This window comes from Syngnathus floridae, chromosome 7, assembly GCF_059516105.1.
Source record: "Syngnathus floridae isolate MCC-2025c chromosome 7, RoL_Sflo_1.0, whole genome shotgun sequence".
In the NCBI taxonomy this organism is placed as follows: domain Eukaryota; kingdom Metazoa; phylum Chordata; class Actinopteri; order Syngnathiformes; family Syngnathidae; genus Syngnathus; species Syngnathus floridae.
Window position 1 is genome coordinate 5,163,055 of NC_142419.1, and position 20,295 is coordinate 5,183,349.

At 40.7% G+C, this 20,295-nt stretch overlaps 1 protein-coding gene across 3 annotated transcripts in view; it reads right to left on the minus strand.

Annotated features, from left to right (window-relative positions):
* The window catches only part of fat3a (FAT atypical cadherin 3a), a 181,696-nt gene that overhangs the window by 110,831 nt on the left and 50,570 nt on the right, over nt 1-20,295 (minus strand). For all 3 annotated transcript variants that reach the window (XM_088382036.1, XM_088382035.1, XM_088382034.1), the window contains exon 3: nt 11,468-11,791. In XM_088382036.1, the coding sequence (XP_088238162.1) occupies nt 11,468-11,791 (324 nt within the window). The remainder of the gene's footprint in view (nt 1-11,467; nt 11,792-20,295) is intronic.

Below are 20,295 nucleotides of genomic sequence, written 5' to 3' on the forward strand. Positions count from 1 at the left end.
CATCAGGCAAGCAAGCCAAGACACGGGAATGAAGTGTATTCAGGTATGTGCAAGACACACACACGACTCAGCTTCATTTTCAATTTTCCTGAGGTATTTTCATGTAATTTAATGCAGTTTGTATTTTTTTACCATCACATAATGTAACTTACTGTGCACATACATCATACTTGTAATAGATAAATATAGAGAAAATGAAAGAGAAAAAGAGAGCGATAGACACTAGCAATAGAGATAGAAATAGTGAGATAGAGAGATAGAAATAGAGCTAGAGAGAGACAGAAAGAGAGAGAGAGATTGCGCGCGGGAAAGAGAGAGATAAACCAAAAATGCACCAAAAATATGAATAAAAACTGAAATGTCACTTTGATGTATACTTTAGGCTCTATTTCTGTGAACGGCATAAATCCTGTGCAACCCGCTGTGTAACTTCACAGAAGTCCGCTTTTTGCTGTATGCCACCGCTTCTTGGATAGATTCAGGCTCCACCTGATCTAAACAGGATAAATGCCATAGAAAATTGATAAATCAATGGAAATCCTCATGAAACCAATGCAGACCTGCTTACAAGCGAGCACGGAAAAGTATTTGCAGCATTGTTAATGTAACCCAATGAGAAACCAACAATGAAAATATATCCCAGAAGAGACAGATTAACAGGACAATAAAGTTGCTGTGTTGAATGATTGAAAATGACTGCTGTCAAACAGTTCACATTATACTTTAAATAGAATGCTAATGCATATGTAGTGTTGTAGAGGAGATAATGTACAAGACATCTGAATGTAAAATGCATGACGGATTTCCTCCATATAGTTCATTAGTTACTCACTTATCAATGCCTTGCGTGACAAAAATACATCACCATATTCATGAGTTGCACTTTGTGAACGTCAGCGCTGTACATCACATACACAGATTCAATTTTGATTGTCCGCTGAAACTTAAAAGGAGCATGAAGAGTATTAATGTCAACGCTCTTGTTCTATAATCGACCCTGTGGTTGTCAGTGCCATCAGAAAAAGACACTACAACAGTGGCAGGCCATGCATTTGGTACCTGGGCCTTTAATGGTGACTGATCTGACTTAGTCTACCTCTTAATGGCATTTCTATCGTGTTGTAATAATAACATTTAATACGATACAAAATCTGAATGAAGAATCATGCAACACAAATTACATTTATTTTATTTTATTTTACAACAGCTATAGCTGTCACAATAAAACAGCCATAACCAACCACTAAAATATTGTTTTCCTTTCCTACAGTGCTTTCTATATCATCTAGATCAGAGCGTGTCAACCGGTGGTCCGCGGCCCTCGAGTTTTCCATGGTGGTATTGCAGGTGGTCTGCGAAATTGGAAATAGAAAATAATTGTAAAATTTTTAAAAATAAAATGGGTTTATTATTTAGGTTTGATTTATTTTTCAGCTAATTTTGTGAATCATTTACCCATCCAAATTGTGTCAAATGTAGCTGAGATTCCCAAAATAGACATACAGCTGCAAACAAATAGCCTGTATAGGTCTACCCTCCTTCAGTGAAAAAAAAATAGTATTCCGCCAAAGCAGTGGTCCCAGAGTTGCTTTTTGGTTATAATGGTGGTCCCTTGGACAAAACCAGTTGAAATCCCCTGATCTCGATCACATCAGAATGAATATTTATCTGATAACCTGATAAAATCTCATTAAAAAATACATTGGACTTACCCAAGATGCTGATTATTAAATGTGTTAATGTGAGCGCATATATTGTGCGAGTTGTGCTTGGCTTATTCTGACCTACCAATTGGAATGCCACTATAGGGCCGCTAGCTAGCTCCATCCATTTTCTGTACCACTCGTCCCCACTCAGGCATGCTGGAGCCTATCCCAGCAGTCATTTAGCAGTAGGAGGGGGACATCCTGAACCGGTTGCCAGCCAATCGCAGGGCACACAGAGATAAACAACCATCTGCACTTGCACTCACACCTACGGATTGCCAGTAATACCAGTGGACACCTACGGGACATTTGGAGTGCTCAGTCAACCTACCGTGCATGATTTTAGGAAGTGGGAGGAAACCGGGGCGCCCAGAGAGAACCCACGTGGGCACGGGGAGAACATGCAAACTCCACACAGGGAGGGCCCGAAGTGGAATCGAACCCGCGCCTTCTGAACTGTGAGGCTGATGTGCTAACCGCTAGCTAGCTCTCTGAGGCTGATTTGAAATCTGACTGGTTAAAGAAATAGCTTCAGGCTACACATGCTGGAAGTGGTACAGCCAAGAAAAACGCAATCAAATTAAGATAATACCAGTGGACCGTTGAGAACAAATTAATGCCATTTTATGCAATAAATGTTAAGGTCGTAAATGTGGGTCATTGTTTCTGATAGATGTTGTAGTACAGCAAATCAAGCAATTCAAGTGATTAATGTCGTAAAAAAACCAAAAAAAAAAAAACAGAAGAAATACAATGTTCCTGGTGATCTGACCGTTATAGAAACATATACAGGTCCTGAAACTAAACAATAATCTATTCAATACAGAATAACGTGATTTGGTGGTACAGGAAAATATTATTAACCAGGAACTCTGAGAGCAACAGAAGACGGAAGAATGATGAGTGTGGAAAAAAGTAGGAGGGATGGAATGTAAAGGAGGAGGCTTGTGTGTGGGTCTGAGAAAGAGAGAGTGACTTGATTACCATATAGATGCGTGTACTGAAGTCTGGGCAGTAAATGAATGGCTGAACGCTGCCACAAAATCTGCAATTTACTTGAGCAAAAATAAGAAACAAGCCAACAGCAAAGTATAAGAAAGGTCATGGAAAATAAAACAATGGCATCAGAATCAAATCGCATTCTCCTCTACCCATACAATATCAGCCATTTCAAGAATATACAGAATCCGATTAGTCAAATGAAAAAAATTCCAATGACTCGGATGTCTGTCATCTCTGGTTGACACAAGAAAGCACCCTCTGGGAAATCAATACAACTGTTGTACGGTTTCTTGCACAACCATGGTGTGGATGTCATTTTTCAACTGGCTTAGAAATGAATAATGAATACTATAATTTCAAACAGTGCACGCTTGAGTTGAAATGAAGGCATTTTAATACATGGAACATAAATCTGCCATAGTAAAAAATGGTGCAACCAAATGTACTGGTAGTAGTGATCATTATAGAATAAATATGAATAATATATTAGATGAAATAAATGTCTTCAACACAAGCTTATACTTCTGTACTCCCCTCCTTACTTGTTGAAGAGTCCCTGCTAAGGTCTCTGAACCCACTGTTACGACATTTCTGTCCTTGTCCAGTGCATCTGCAAAGTGTTTACAGTGTTTCACATTATTACCTCCTCATCACAAAATGAATGAACGTTTTTTCCTCTCAGAATACTACACACACCTCATCATGGCGGTGTAAAAAAAAAAAAAAAGTGTATACTACATGCAAAATCATTAACCAATTTTTCCTCTCAAAATACTACAAAAGACACCTCATCATAATAATGTAGAAAAACAATTACTAATAATGTACTACTTGCAAAATCATTAGAAAAAATGACATTACGTGTACATTCATACTCTTTGCTCAATATTTTGGCAGTATTTACACGTTTTGATGCCTAAAGCTTATCACATCACTTTGGCCCATTCCTCTTTGGAGCATCTCTCAAGCGCTATCAGGTTGGATTGAGAGTGTCAGTCCATGGCCATTTTCAGATCTCTCCAGAGATATTTGAGAGAGTTCCTAACCACTATGGCGTGGGTTTTCATCGAGGATGTCTCTGTACCTTACAAAATTTATATTTACCTCAATCCTGACTAGTTTTCCAGTTATATGAAAGCCTCTTGGAACATGCCGTGTTTGCATATGTTGGTAACTGATGAAAGGAAATCGACAGATGTGACAGGGCACTTAAGCTGCAGAGAGACTGCTCATTTCACTTAAATCGGCCACGGAGAGTTAAGCGATGGTCTGCACAATGATTTTCAATTGGGAAATCATCAACTATAATCAACCAAGACATGGAGGGGGGAGGGGGCTATTCCTCATTAAAAGTGGGCGTCTTTAAAGGCATTTGTTGTTTCTTTATTTCTCCAAAATGAATGGATAAAATATAAAATGCAAACTTTTTTTTATTTTGCTGATAAAAATAATACATCTGGGCTACTTAGTGAGAAATTAACCATCCTAGCTTTACCATCCCTTTAAGTGGGGTAATTGGAAACAAAATTGGAAGCATTGAAGCATATCCCTGTCACAACTCGTCCCCGGTCGTTTTATTATGTGTATATGTTGCCATGGTTTCTGTTTGCGTCGCCCCTCCCCTCCTGTGTCTGCTCGCAATCTATGTAATCGGTGTCACCTGCCTCTCGTTACCTGTCACGTATTTAAGTCCTGTCTGCGTGTCATGCCCCTGTCGGATTATTTCATGTCTTTCTGTTCATGTCTCTGTCTTTCTGTTCTGTTTCTGTTAGCCAGCCCTGTCAGTCAGTCCTGTTGTTGTCTTGTTAGGCCGTTATGTTAGTTTGTTCGTTGTCTGTTCCCCTTCATCCTTTATTCCAACACCCCTTTCCCTCAATAAACCCTGGTCCAAGCTGCATTTGGTCACCCTGCTTCATTCCGATCCGTGACAATCCCAAAAAATATCATACTGAACTAACATAAGAGAAAAGTGAAAAAGTGGTCTTGCTCAACACCTAATCAATTTATGAACTGGGTTTATCTTACTCATGCTTTAGTTTGTAATGTCAGGCAAATTACCTTTTTACGCACACCCCATTCCCTAACCTCTGATTTGACTCCCTTTAACATTTATGTATGTGTTGACAGGACAGAACTGTTTTTTCTCTGCATCTCATTTTTAATTCACACTTCTGCCTAATCTCCACAGTGCACACACATGCACACACACGGACGCACGCACACGCACGCGCACACTAACACATTCATTTGAATAAGCCATTATCTATTTTAATATTTTCCCTCCATATTATTACTGTGTATCCAATTAAACCTATGCAGGATCACCCAACTCAAGTCAAGTCAAGTCAAGTCAAGTCAATGCTGATGTTCTTAAAGACTACGGGCCCTATTTTAAGGCCCAGCAAAAGTCTTGAGCAAAGTGCAGTGCAACTGTGCGCATGTGTGTTTTCTCTCTTTGGGTATTTTTGTAGATGTACACAGTTGGAAAGAGGTGTTTGCGCTCTGTGGGAATGAACACGGCCAACTTACTTCCGAGCCAATGAAAGAGGGTCCACTCATTGCCATTAAGTTCAGCACAGGGGCACAAAATACCGTATTTATTCTAATTATCGCCCATATTCTAATAATCGCCCGGTGTGTGTTAGCGATGACATAAATAAAAAACATTGATACCTCTAATTATTGCCCATGCTGCTATAATTGCTGCGATTGGACATTGCGCGCGGCCGTTCCGATTGGCCATTGCACTCGATCGTTCTGATCGACCATTGCGCGCGGTCGTTGCGCGCCGCCGTACCGATCGGCCATTGCGCGCGGTCATTGCGCTCCTGTTGGATTGCCGCTGTGGGAATGTCGCCCTCCGGCCAAAGCCCAAAAGTAAATGAATGGGCCATAGCACTTTGCGTAATTTCAACCGAGAGGAAGTGTGCAACTTGGGAGCGGCCGTTGTGGTCGGCCATTGTGCGCAGCAACTCCGATCGGCCATTGCAGTTTCAACCGAGAGGAAGTGTGCGGCTTTGGAGCGGCCGTTGCGATCGGCCATTGAGAGTGGCCGTTTCGATCGACCATTGCGCGCAGTCGTTGCGCGTTTGAAGTATGTTGCGTTCCTTAAGAACGCCAGTGAGATGCAGGTATTGCATACTACATAAGGAAAATATACATATTATCGCCCATTTCAGTGCCCCTTGGCGATCGGACAAAAAGTGTTCTCTATTAATTAAACCTTCTCTAATGATCGCCCTGGGCGATAATTAGAATAAATACGGTGTATTTATTATAAAAGGAACTGCACTTGTAGATGGTTTGAAGTCGGCACTTGGAGACTGCCTTGAACCCCTGATCTTGCGTCGGTGTGCCCTCGCCACACACACACACACACACACACACACACACACACACACACACACACACACACACACACACACACACACACACACACACACACACACACACACACACACACACACACACACACACACACACACACACACACACACACACACACACGCCAGTTTGTGCCATGGCCTTTTAAAATGATCTTGATAATATAAATAAAATATAATAGTATTACCGTATTGGCCCGAATATAAGACGGTGTTTTTTTGTATTGAAATAAAACTGAAAAAGTAGGGGTCGTCTTACATTCGGGGTCTAGACATTATACTCATTCACAACGCTAGGTGGCGCCATATATCTTCAAAGCGAATGCTGAACTTAACTCCCCAGGCCAAAGCGAACCCCTGTCACGAAGAAGAAAAATAAAAATAGCGGTAGCAGTTTGCATTATTTTATTGCAATGTTTTTCCTTATTCAGGTTTGTTTCAAGACTACAGTTACAGTTAAACTTTACTTTGATGGTTAATGCAGTTATTGCAATTTTGTTTCATCACAGTAGATTGCATTATTTACATTTCAAAACCCAGAAGCCATTCATTTACAAATGTGATTGCACTTTAGTTTACATATTTAAATGTTCAGATATTAAGATGTGATCAACAGTGTTTGCATGATTTGAATGAGGCAAAATAACATGCTTTTTCTCTCGAATATATTATCTTTTTTTTCAGATGTACTGTAATTATTTGCTGTATAAAAATCAAATTTGGTGTTCAAAAAGTTTTTTTTTCTCATAATCAGGGTCGTCTTACATTCTGACCAATACGGTAATATTGCAACAATGTATTCAATAAAGTGATTTCTACACTGATTTAGAGGATGTAGGGCACATACGCTGTTGTCATATGAATGAAATATGACATCTTCCACCATCCACGAACGTTTCAGCAAAGCACAGAATCTGTCAGCCTTCCTTGTATCATATCCACCAAAATCATGTTATACTACTTGCGCCACAACTTAGACCTGGTTTCACTTGGTCTAAAGTATAGTATATAAAGTATAGTCTACCTTCTGTCACCAAATTGTCATGTGTGCTAGAGACATTTAAACAAAAATACACTCGGTCTGCCGGATTGCCTGGCGTGGTGCATTATGATCCGCCAAATTCCCAAACACTGTAAAATGGACTTGACCCGGCATGAAAATAAAAGTGCGTCAGTTTCTACGCATGTGTGCTTGAGTGAGTTTGTCACACTATGTTTTTTCAATCAGATGATGTCCTGTGTAGTAACCAAAAGGGTAGTGGGACAGGTAGTTGGCAGGTAACACCTGTCAACACCTGTCAACAGGAGAAGTAAGACACCTCCTTCCCTCCACTAGTCTGCGGGAGGCCCTTGGGCAAGGCCGAGTACCCGCTTAGCCTCCCTATCTGGGTTACGTAAAGTCGTGGCAGGCAGGCGACGGATGAAGTGGGGGAGCAGCTGGGGGAGCGCCAGAACTGGTCTCGCATTTCTTTGTGCCGGGCAGAAGATACCAATGTAGGTACAATGGCTGGGACTCCTGTCCAGTATGGGCACTGCTCAGGTAGAAAGCAATGGCAAACTACTACCAGTAAACGATGCTGTGGAAGCTTGAACCATGAATGCAAATAACGCGAAGAACGATATGGGACTCAGTGGTGAGACCCCCAAGCTAGATGAGTCTCTCCTGTGTATTGGGGAAGAGCTTGACACCGGGAGGAGTACCACCCAAGCTGATGAAGGCAGAACGCCTGATTGTGCTGGAATGAGAAACAACCGGAATAAATGGCTTAAACGGAGACACAAACTGGGAACATGGAACGTAAGAGGTATGCCAGCTGGTAAACTGAACACCATCACAAAGGAAGCAGTTAGAATCGGAGTAGACATCCTAGGGCTGGTCGAGCATCGCTGGCCAGGAAGCGGACATTTTACAACAGATTGCGGTGGTCGCATGGTATATTCAGGCAGGGAAAAGGCAGGCCAGGGAGAAGTGGCAATATATTTGTCAAGAGCAGCAGCTCAAGGTCTCATAGGCTACAAACCAGTGAACGACAGAATTATAACAGTTAGATTGAAGGGCCACGCAAAAGATATTACATTGATACAAGTATATGCACCAACTTCTGCAGCAACAGATGAAGAATTAGAAGAATTCTACGAGAATTTACAAAAAGAAGTAGACAACAAAGAACGGTAGGACATCTTAATCATTTCAGGAGATTTCAATGCCAAAGGAAGCAAAAAAAAACAGTGAGGAAGATGGACTGATCGGAATGTCAGGGCTAGGGGAAAGAAATGAGAGAGGCTCTAGACTTGTTGAATTTGCACTCTCAAATCAATTGGCAATTAAAAACACAATGTTTGAGAAACATCCAAGAAGGCTGTATACATGGACATCACCAGATGGAAAAACAAAAAATCTAATTGACTACATCATGGTTGAAAAGCGATGGTCATCTATAATACAAGATGTCACGACAAAACCAAGTGCTGACTGTGACACAGACCATGAACGTCTCGTAGGAACAATGAAACTGAAATTAAAGTGTAAGAAGACAACAACAAGACCTGTCCGTTACGATGTACGAGACATAGATCAGAACTTCACCATAGAAACAAGAAACCGTTTCCAAGCACTGTTGATTGACATTGAAGAAAAAGAACCGGACGACATTGCAAATGAGGCAAAAAAACATATTAATGGAAACAGCCAAAAAACATCTAAAGAAAAAGCGAGGCAAAAAACAACCTTGGATGACAGAAGAGACACTAAACAAGATCGACGAAAGAAAAGAAGCAAAGAAATCCTATGGACTACATAGCAAACAGTACAAAGCAATAGCAAAAGTTGTGAAGCAAATGTGCAAGGAGGATAAGAAGACATACCTGGTTAAAAAGTGCCAGAAAATTGAGGACCATATGAGAAAAAACAAAAGCAGAGAAACGTGTGAAGAAATAAAGAGTCTCACAAAAACGTTTCAACCCGGTCTTGGGGTAATTAAGGATGAAAACGGCAACACACTGACCGAGAATCAGGCAATTGTGGACAGATGGAGGAGGTACTGTGAGGGGATGTACGCACAAAATGATGCAGAAGAAGTGTTGGATCAGATAGAACCAGAAACAGAACCACAATTACCACCACTCAGATCAGAAATTGAATGGGCTATCAAATCCCTTAAAGAAGGAAAAAGTCCTGGATGCTATAACATACAAGCAGAAATGTTGAAAGCAAGTGGAGAAGAAGGAGTAGAGGTATACCATAAATTGTGCACAAAGATATGGCAAAAAAAACAGACTGGAAAAGGGCAATTTTCATAACTTTACCAAAAAAGGGACACTTACAATTGTGTTACAACTACAGAACAACATCGCTTATCAGCCATGCAAGTAAAATACTACTCAAAGTTATCATGAAAAGACTGGAAAGTAAACTGGAAGAGGAAGTTAGCAAACAAACAAGCAGGATTTAGAAAAAACAGAGGAACGAGAGACCACATTTTCAATCTACGAATGATGATTCAGAAACATCGGGAAGTGAATGTAAATCTTCATACATGCTTCATAGACTACTCAAAAGCCTTTGACTGTGTCAATCATAAAAAGCTCTGGCTAACTCTCCAGGAAATGAACTTCCATCCACATCTGACTAACTTGATTAAGTCACTCTACAAGGGCCAACAATCAGCTGTACAACTCGAATGTGGAACAACAGAATGGTTCCCAGTAAAAAAGGGAGTGAGACAAGGGTGCATACTTTCACCACACCTATTTAGTCTTTACACTGAAGGAATCATGAGGGAAGTGGAACACGACCATAGGAGATGTGAATACAATGAAGCAAGAATGCAGGGGCTGACCATCAGAGACCTAAGGTATGCCGACGACATTGCGCTGCTAGCCACTACTCCAAGAGGGCTGGAAAATCTCATCAGGGCGGTCAAACAACACAGCGAAGAGAAAGACCTATATATGAATGTGAAGAAAACGAAAATTATGGACACGGACAAGTGTGAAGAGAAGGCGGTAATAACGATTGGTGATAAAGAAATAGAAAGGGTCAGTCATTTTGAGTATCTTGGAGCCAGAATAGAAGCAAATGGAAAAACTACCCCAGAAATACGGAGAAGACTGGCAATGGCATTTGCCAAAGTGAAAAAGATGGAGAAGCTCTGGAAAGGACAGTGTATAGACGCAAAAATGAGAATTCTAAAAAGTACAATATTTCCAATTGCAACTTACGGTTGTGAGGCGTGGACCATCAACAGTACTGACAGCAAGAAGATCACCGCCTTCGAAATGAAATGCTACAGAAGGATTCTGCGGATATCGTGGATTGATAGGCTATCAAATGGCGAGGTGTTGACACGAATGTGAGTTGCATCACCAGTACTGCTGCAGACTGTGAAAAAATTGAAACTGCAATATTTTGGGCATATCAAACGCCATGAGTCACTTGAAAAACACATTCTGGAAACAAAGATGGAGGGTAAAAGAGGAAGAGGAAGACCAACAAGAAGATGGGAGCAAGACATACAGGACTGGTTGGGGACGACAACAACAGAAGCTGGCAGAATAGCAGAAGACAGAGTGCTGTTTCGCAGGAAGGTTCAAGAGGCAACGTCCTACAGCGGGACAAGCTGAAGAAGAGAGAGAGAGAGAGAGTAACCAAAATGATATCCTTATTTAGATTTTTTATTCCAGTATTAGTCCTCATACTTTATTCCCAACAGCTCTTATTTTTGGGTTCTGTAGGCAAAGCAATTGTAAGAATCAAATAATCTGTTACAGTAATTTATTCCATGTTTCTAAATTTAATTCTGATTATTTAAATCATGGAAATGTTCACATCACTGCCTGTGTTGATGAAGGATGGGTACAGCTGATATGAATGAGTAAATAAACAGAGGCAAAAGAAAATGATAAGTGGAAGCAAGCTACAATCAGATTCATCATGTTTGAGTTACAGAAAGACAGCTCAGTCCTTTCTGCTTCTGCTTCAGCAATCAACAGCTTCCCTGATCTCTTCATTTGTAAACTCGTCTTTTTTTTTCAGATTAGCTACTTTCCTTTTTCTAGCAAGATTTATATGTTAAGTTTTCACCTCGAAAGAATGTCTTTTGTGAAATCATTCTCTACAGTGACATGATGTAATTCCAGCCTCAAGTGAGCAAAGTGTACATGTGCCAATCTTTAGAAATGTATCACATTCATTCTTAATATTAAGATGCACATTGTGCATGTGGGTGGAAACTGTTTAAATGGGTGTCAGTCATTACTGGCATCGGAGAATGATAAGAGGTGTCTGTCGAATCAAGTCACAGCTAATGGAAAATTCAGCACATTTATTTTCATCATTTAGCAAGTAATTATGGCTAAGCACAAATAATTACTGACCAGTCCGAGGGTTGATGGTGAAGAAATTCTGCGGGTTTCCGCTGATGATACGGTAGTTGAGCCGATCAGTCGATGCGTGTGGTGTGGCGTCGGGATCCTGGGCTTGGATTTGGACCACAGAAAAATCTCGAGGAGAGTTCTCTGGTATTGATGGCCTGTACAGCGGCTCAGATGTCAGGGGGGCGTTGTCATTTACATCCTCCACTTGGATGAATACTTCAATTGTGGCAAACTGAGGGACCACACCGTGGTCACTGGCATACACTGTTAGCCAATAGGAGTCCTTGGTCTCACGATCTAGCATGTCTGTTGTGTAGATCACTCCTGTTAGAGGAAGAAAAAATGTGAAAGTCAGACCACAATATTTTATGATAAAACAAGACTGCAACATTTGATTTGAGAAGGTATATTTTTTTCATCCTAATCCATACAGTATGGTGTTCAAATGCACCCCCAATATAAACAATATTGTTTGTTTAATATTATTTGTATTCCAGTTGGAATGCAATGCTCATAGAAGCTTTTACGTATTTGCTTGAGAGTGACACAATATACTATAAATACGTGAAATGAATGGTGTTTGTTTATCTGTATTTTTATGTTTTCAATTCCACAGGTGTAATGAAAGCACAATTTGAATAAATTTATGGCCCACACTAGGATCTGAAATACAGTTCCAACTATGAAAACTGCAGATGTGTTGTGCACATATAACATTCAGTAGGAACAAATGCGGCAAACAATATAAATCAAGTATACCGCTGTGGTGGAGTATTTTATGTTAAAACACCTTTGTTGTATGTGTTTTCTACATCATTATCCCAGAAAGTCAAAATCAAGCACATTCCGCATAATGCCATACTAATTGAGTCACTGTCACACACTTTATTTATAATTCATAGTTATAGGAGAATGGTGTACATCATGTTAGATTTAAAGCTGCTAAACCCAAAAGAAACAGTCGCATCAGCACCACCTTTCAGGGGTGACTCTGGCAATTTTCCTCTAGCAGGCCTCAGTCTGTTAGTCACTCATCCTCAAGACACAATTTATGACTGAGCCCCTTGAGGGTGTGCACCCATCTTTATACACTGTACTTTATTCACTTCTCACCCATAACTACAATGGTTTTGTGGAACCAAGTCATCAAAATTGTCTTGAGTAATCCTTTAGTAATGCAGCCTGAACCTAGACTTCCTTCCTCTCTCCTCGCCATCTCAAGCTGTTCATATCCATGTGTTGTTTAGGTATGTGTCCAATTTACAATACATCCCATCCAGTAGTAGATAGTGCTTCTTTGTATTATATTTATTGTATGACAGCACAGTGGTTGAGTGGTTAGGACATCTGCTTCACATTGCTGAGGTTAAAATCTCAAGTCCCGCTTTCCAGTATGGAATTTGCATGTGCCCATGTAAATTTCCAGCAGGTACTCCAACTTCATCCAACATTCCCAAAATATGCTTCCTAGGTTCACTGAAGACTAAATTGCCTGTGAGTGTGAATGTTTCCTGACGGCATGTGCCCTGCAAATGACAAGCAACCACTCAAGAATGTATCCTGGCTCATTTCATTTAGAATAGATTCATCTTAGAAGTATAGAAAATTGATGGATGGGGATGGATGGATATTAACTGTATTTTACCAATGTGATTACTGTAATTTCCGGACTATAAGTCGCGTTTTTTTTAATAGCTTGGGGGGGGCGACTTATACTCAGGAGCGACGTGTATATGTTTTTTTCACAAATTTTTACTCTATCATTAAGACATCACAAGTATAGTTGACTACTTCCCATGTTATTTTTAGTATAGTTGATCACTTCACATGCTTTTATAGCTTTATCTTGAACATATTCAAAACATAAAAAATAGAGAAAACATCAAATAAAGCAATTAACACTTTAAAGCACCATATCCAAGTCCACTGTCTGCTGTATGTACACTTGCTCCATTTTTGCTCTTCTTATATTTATTATTATTATTTATTATTATTTGTTTATTTATCATTTATTCAACACTCTCATTTATTCATTGTTTGTGCCTTCTTGTTTTTTTTTGTGTTGCTTGTATGCATATGTGTACTATCTCACCGAGGGATAGTGGGAACGTAATTTCAATCTCTTTGTGTCTTAGTATATGAAAAAAAATCAACGATAAAGCAGACTTTGACTTTGATAAAACAACCAAATAAACAAAATAAAAAACTACATCTGAAAAGAATTATATTTTCAGACGAAACTGGATGAGGGTGCTCTAAATTTCACCGTTGGCCGTGACTCATCAACTGGGTGGGCTTAAGAAAAATGGCACCAAAAAGAAACTCATATTTTGCAGGTTACAAACTTCAAGTTGTAAAATATGAAGCTGAAAACAGTAATCGAGCAGCAGAAAGAAAGTTTGGAGAACCGTGATGTACCAATGGATTACTATTTCAAGTGACGTCAATGGCACGGCACGGCGCAGCGCGGCGGTTGTTTACATAAAGGACAAACGTTCCCACGTAAGGACTACCGGCATCATTAGCGGTGATCATTTCTAAGTGACACGGAGGACAAAGAGTTTGAAGGAATTAAGGATTTGGAGTGACATAGAAGGTTTGAAAAACTATTATGGCTTTTACACACGCCCGGTCCTACTCTACTGAGTCAGGGGCCGGCGCTCGGCCGAGTGGCTGTCCGCGAACGGTGCATGGGGCTCGGACATGGCCATTACGCACGCCCGGTCCTATGCCATGGAGCTCTCGTGTCTGGATGTCCACGCCGCCACACGCTTGGAAGTTTGTTTTGTTTAAAAAAGAGTCGTTTACCAAACCCACGTCTATCCTTGTACTTTGTTAACGCTACAATATAGTTATATACTAGATCTGTGGAATAACGACGAGGCTGACGTCAGGGCGCACGCGCGGCGATGTTGACAAAGGACAAGGAATTTGATCGATGGATTTAATGGATTTAAAGTGCACGGATGGTTTGATAATATTGTTGGCTTATATTATAGTTATTTGAAATATAGTTTATCGTTATATGAGCTTGTGGAATATTTTGAAGTGCAAGCGCCCTCAGCGGCGCGCACCCATTGTTGACAAAGAACGATCGATGGATTTAATGAATTGGAGTGACATAGATGATTTTATAAACGTGTTATTCATGTAATCGTTTTCTTTAATAACTCTATGTAACGTCAGGCCCATTCTCAGCTCTTCGTTTGTGTTTGTCACGTTAGCATACCTATTGTTTAGCCTGTTGTTGCTATTTAATGAATTGGAGTGACACCGATGGTTTTATAAACATGTTATTCATGTCATAGTTGTCCTTAATCACTCTATATGTTACGTCAGGCCCGTTCTCAGCTCTTTGTTTGTGTTTGTCACGTTAGCATACCTATCGTTTAGCCTGTTGTTGCTATCGTTTAGCCTGTTGTTGCTCGTTCATGACTGTTTTTGGTGTGGGATTTTGTCAAATAAATTGCCCCCAAAATGCGACTTATACTCCGGAGCGACTTATATATGTTTTTTTTCACTTTTTGGGGCATTTTATGGCTGGTGCGACTTATACTCCGGAGCGACTTATAGTCCGGAAAATACGGTAGTAATATTACTAGAGGTCCCAAAAACCTGCGTGGTATGACGTAAAAGCTGCAACAACATCAAGTTCAGTTGTACTACTTGTAATACCGTGATACGTCTCCCTAGTTCTCTCTCTGTAATGTCACATTGTTTTTGAACAACAGCTGAGCTAAGGTCAAAACTGTACCATCCAGCCAAATAAAACATTCTCAAACTGGGTTATTTACAATGACACATTTTTCATCTTCAGCAGTATGCTAAAAATTCTTAACGCACATCATCCACCTCAGATGGGAGGCACTCCCTTTTGAAGACACAGTGGAAGTGTCACATCTCGTCCCCAGCCGTGTTACTATGTGTCTAGGTTGTCATGGTTTCTGTTCGCGTCACCCCTCCCCTCCTGTGTCACCTCAATCAATGTAACCGCGGTCACCTGCCTCGTGTTTCGTGTTTTGTATTTAAGTCCTGTATGCCCCTCACTCCCCGTCGGATCCATTACTGGCATCGGAGAATGATAAGAGGTGTCTGTCAAATCAAGTCACGGCTAATGGAAAATTCAGCACATTTCTTTTCATCATTTAGCAAGTAATTATGGGTAAGCAAAATTAATTACTGACCAGTCCGAGGGTTGATGGTGAAGAAATTCTGTGGGTTTCCGCTAATTATGCGGATGTCTCACGTTCCGGTCAGTCAGTTGAGTTATTGTTTTTTTTTAAGTCATGTCAGTTTGCCGCGTCTGTTAGTTTTGTTTTCTCCAATAAACCCTGCTGCATTTGGTCGCCCTGCTCCATTCCGATCCGTGACAGGAAGTGCCTGTGTAGTGAATTACAAATGTCTTCCACTCCCACAGATTAGTGTAAATGCTCATCACTCCCTTAATTATCCCGACCTAATTTCCACTTAAGATTGATACTCAGTTTGTCTGTCTTGCTGAAATGAACTTACTAAGACATTGCCGTGCCCCCAGGACAGTCAGGCATCTTCACACATTAACTGAGCTGGAATCCAACAACTGAAATGTATTTACCGTATTTTCCGGACTATAAGTCGCTCCGGAGTATAAGTCGCACCAGCCATAAAATGCCCCAAAAAGTGAAAAAAAACATATATAAGTCGCTCCGGAGTATAAGTCGCATTTTGGGGGGCAATTTATTTGACAAAATCCCACACCAAAAACAGTTCATTAAATCCATCGATCATTCTTTGTCAACAATGGGTGCGTGCGGCTGAGGGCGCTTGCACTAAGACAAAAAGTGAAAAAAAACATATATAAGTCGCTCCGGAGTATAAGTCGCATTTTGGGGGGCAATTTATTTGACAAAATCCCACACCAAAAACAGTCATGAACGAGCAACAACAGGCTAAACGATAGCAACAACAGGCTAAACCATCGGTGTCACTCCAATTTATTAAATAGCAACAACAGGCTAAACGATAGGTATGCTAACGTGACAAACACAAATAAAGAGCTGAGAACGAGCCTGACGTAACATATAGAGTGATTAAGGACAACTATTACATGAATAACATGTTTATAAAACCATCTGTGTCACTCCAATTCATTAAATCCATCGATCATTCTTTGTCAACAATGGGTGCGTGCGGCTGAGGGCGCTTGCACTTCAAAATATTCCACAGGCTCATATAACGATAAACTATATTTCAAATAACTATAATATAACACAATAATATTATCAAACTATCCGTGTACTTTAAATCCATTAAATCCATCGATCAAATTCCTCGTCCTTTGTCAACATCGCCGCGCGTGCGCCCTGACGTCACCTCGTCTTTATTCCACAGATCTATATTGTAGCGTTAACAAAGTACAAGGATAGACGTGGGTTTGGTAAACGGCTCTTTATTAAACAAAACAAACTTCCAAGCGTATGGCGGCGTGGACTTCCAGACACGAGAGCTCCATGGCATAGGACCGGGCGTGCGTAATGGCCATGTCCGAGCCCTATGCACCGTTCGCGGACAGCCACTCGGCCGAGCGCCGGCCCCCGACTCAGTAGAGTAGGACCAGACGTGTGTAAAAGCCATAATAGTTTTTCAAACCTTCTATGTCACTCCAAATCCTTAATTCCTTCAAACTCTTTGTCCTCCGTGTCACTTAGAAATTATCACCGCTAATGATGCCGGTAGTCCTTACGTGGGAACGTTTGTCCTTTATGTAAACAACCGCCGCGCTGCGCCGTGCCGTGCCATTGACGTCACTTGAAATAGTAATCCATTGGTACATCACGGTTCTCCAAACTTTCTTTCTGCTGCTCGATTACTGTTTTCAGCTTCATATTTTACAACTTGAAGTTTGTAACCTGCAAAATATGAGTTTCTTTTTGGTGCCATTTTTCCTAAGCCCACCCAGTTGATGCCATGATAGTTTTTCAAACCTTCTATGTCACTCCAAATCCTTAATTCCTTCAAACTCCGTGTGCTCCGTGTCACTTAGAAATTATCACCGCTAATGATGCCGGTAGTCCTTATGTGGATACGTTTGTCCTTTATGTACACAACCGCCGCGCCGTGCCACTGACGTCACTTGAAATAGTAATCCATTGGTACATCACGGTGCTCCAAACTTTCTTTCTGCTGCTCGATTACTGTTTTCAGCTTCATATTTCACAACTTGAAGTTTGTAACCTGCAAAATATGAGTTTCTTTTTGGTGCCATTTTTCCTAAGCCCACCCAGTTGATGAGTCACGGCCAACGGTGAAATTTAGAGCACCCTCATCCAGTTTCGTCTGAAAATATAATTCTTTTCAGATGTAGTTTTTTGTTTTGTTTATTTGGTTGTTTTATCAAAGTCAAAGTCTGCTTTATCGTCGATTTTTTTTCATATACTAAGACACAAAGAGATTGAAATTACGTTCCCACTATCCCTTGGTGAGATAGTACACATATGCATACAAGCAACACAAAAAAAACCAAGAAGGCACAAACAATGAATAAATGAGAGTGTTGAATAAATGATAAACAAACAAATAATAATAAATAATAATAATAAATATAAGAGGAGCAAAAATGGAGCAAGTGTACATACAGCAGTGGACTTGGATATGGTGCTTTAAAGTGTTAATTGCTTTATTTGATGTTTTCTCTATTTTTTATGTTTTGAATATGTTCAAGATAAAGATATAAAAGCATGTGAAGTGATCAACTATACTAAAAATAACATGGGAAGTGGTCAACTATACTTGTAAGTGATGTCTTAATGATCAAGTAAAAATTTGTGAAAAAAAAACTATGTAAGTCGCTCCTGAGTATAAGTCGCCCCCCCACCCAAACTATGAAAATAACCACGACTTATAGTCCGGAAATTACGGTGTATATGTGTGTGTATATATATATATATATATTGCATGCTGCGCGAACGACTCCTGGATCCAGCTGTCAGAAACCATTCAACATGCTTCAACTAATGGCAACATCAGGGCAATATACGAAGGCATCAAACAAGCTACTGGAAAATTAGTGAAGAAATATGCACCCATAAAATCCAAGACTGGTGAAGTCATCATTGACAAAAGCAAACAGCTAGCGAGATGGTTAGAATACTACCTCAACTTGTATGCCAATCCATCGTCAGTTTCGCAATACGCAATCAGTACGTTAGAAGACCTTCCTGTGATGGACGAGTTAGACTATGAACCAACTTTAGATGAGCTCAGCAAGGCCATTGATGCTCTAGCATGTTGGAAGTCTCCTGGTCCGGATGGAATACCTCCCGAGCTAATCAAATTGGGAAAACCAGCGCTTCTAAAACCACTCCATGAACTCCTGTGTTGGTGTTGGAGAGACGGCAAAGTACCACAGGATATGAAGGACGCAAAGATTGTTACACTGTACAAGAACAAGGGAAATCGTAGTAATTGTGATAGTTACTGAGGTATCTCTCTACTGAACGTAGTTGGCAAGGTCTTTGCCCGTGTTATCCTTGCCCGCCTACAGGTCCTAGCTGACCGTGTGTATCCGGAGTCGCAGTGCGGATTTAGAAAAGAAAGATCTACAGTCAACATGATCTTCTCATTGCGCCAGCTACAGGAAAAATGTTGAGAACAACGAACGCCACTTCATATTGCATTCATTGATCTTACCAAAGCTTTTGATTCGGTGAGCCGAAGTGGTTTATTCCAAATGCTGAAGAAGATTGGCTGTCCTTAACAGTTGCTCAGCATCACAACCTCCTTCCATTAAAATACGCAGTGCACCGTTAACTTCGGCGGTACATCATCGGAACCATTCACCACAAAGAATGGGGTGGAACAGGGTTGTACTCTGGCTCCAACATTATTTGGAATATTCTTTTCACAAATGCTCAAGTTGGCATTCAGTCATTCTGAAGAAGGCGTCTATCTTCATACTAGGAGCGACGGAAAGTTGTTCAACCTATCTCGCCTAAAGAGTAAATCCAAGGTCCGCACCTTTTTAGTACGGGAACTAAATATAGTATATACATATATATATATATATATATATATATATATATATATATATATATATATATGTATGTATACACACACGCACGCACGCGCACACACACACACACACACATAGAATACTGTACAGTCCTAGGATTGAGCACAGCAAGTCTTCGAGTGGACTAGCAGACAGAGGGCTTTTCGTGCGTCACTGTGGACAAAGAACAAGGCAATCTCGTAGTCTGGGACGGGCGAATGATTAAGCCTGACAGGGTATGTAGAGTCCCAGAAAAAACACCAGGCAGGAAGTGAGGGAAAATTGTGACCGAGAACAGGCGAGTGGTCAGGGCAGCCAGCGTTCGGGTTAGTCGGTCAGACAGACGAGCAAACAAAGTTGGCAACAGGAATTAGATGTTAAATGGAACATAAAGAAGGAGCAACAAGGGACAATCTGACAGGGAGTGACGGGAATGAAGGGTTAAAGTCGTTCAGTAGATAAACCGGTGACAGGTGGCACGTAATCAGCAGTGATTACTGTAGGCGTGGCTGTGAATGATGTGTAACATGGAAGAGTAAGAGGAACGGAACTGGCCAGGGTGCTGAAGATGCTGACATAGGATGTGTGTGTGTGCGTGTACGTGTGTGTGTACTGTACTGTATTTCTTTTGACTGAGCACTCCATTCTTCTCTTTGACTATCACTACAAAGTACAAGAACTCCTGCTAGATTCTTACATGTGTTATGCACACACACACATACACACGCACACACACATATCTACACGCACACACCACACAGCATGTACGCGTAAAGCTCTTAGGCCCTCAATTTGTGCT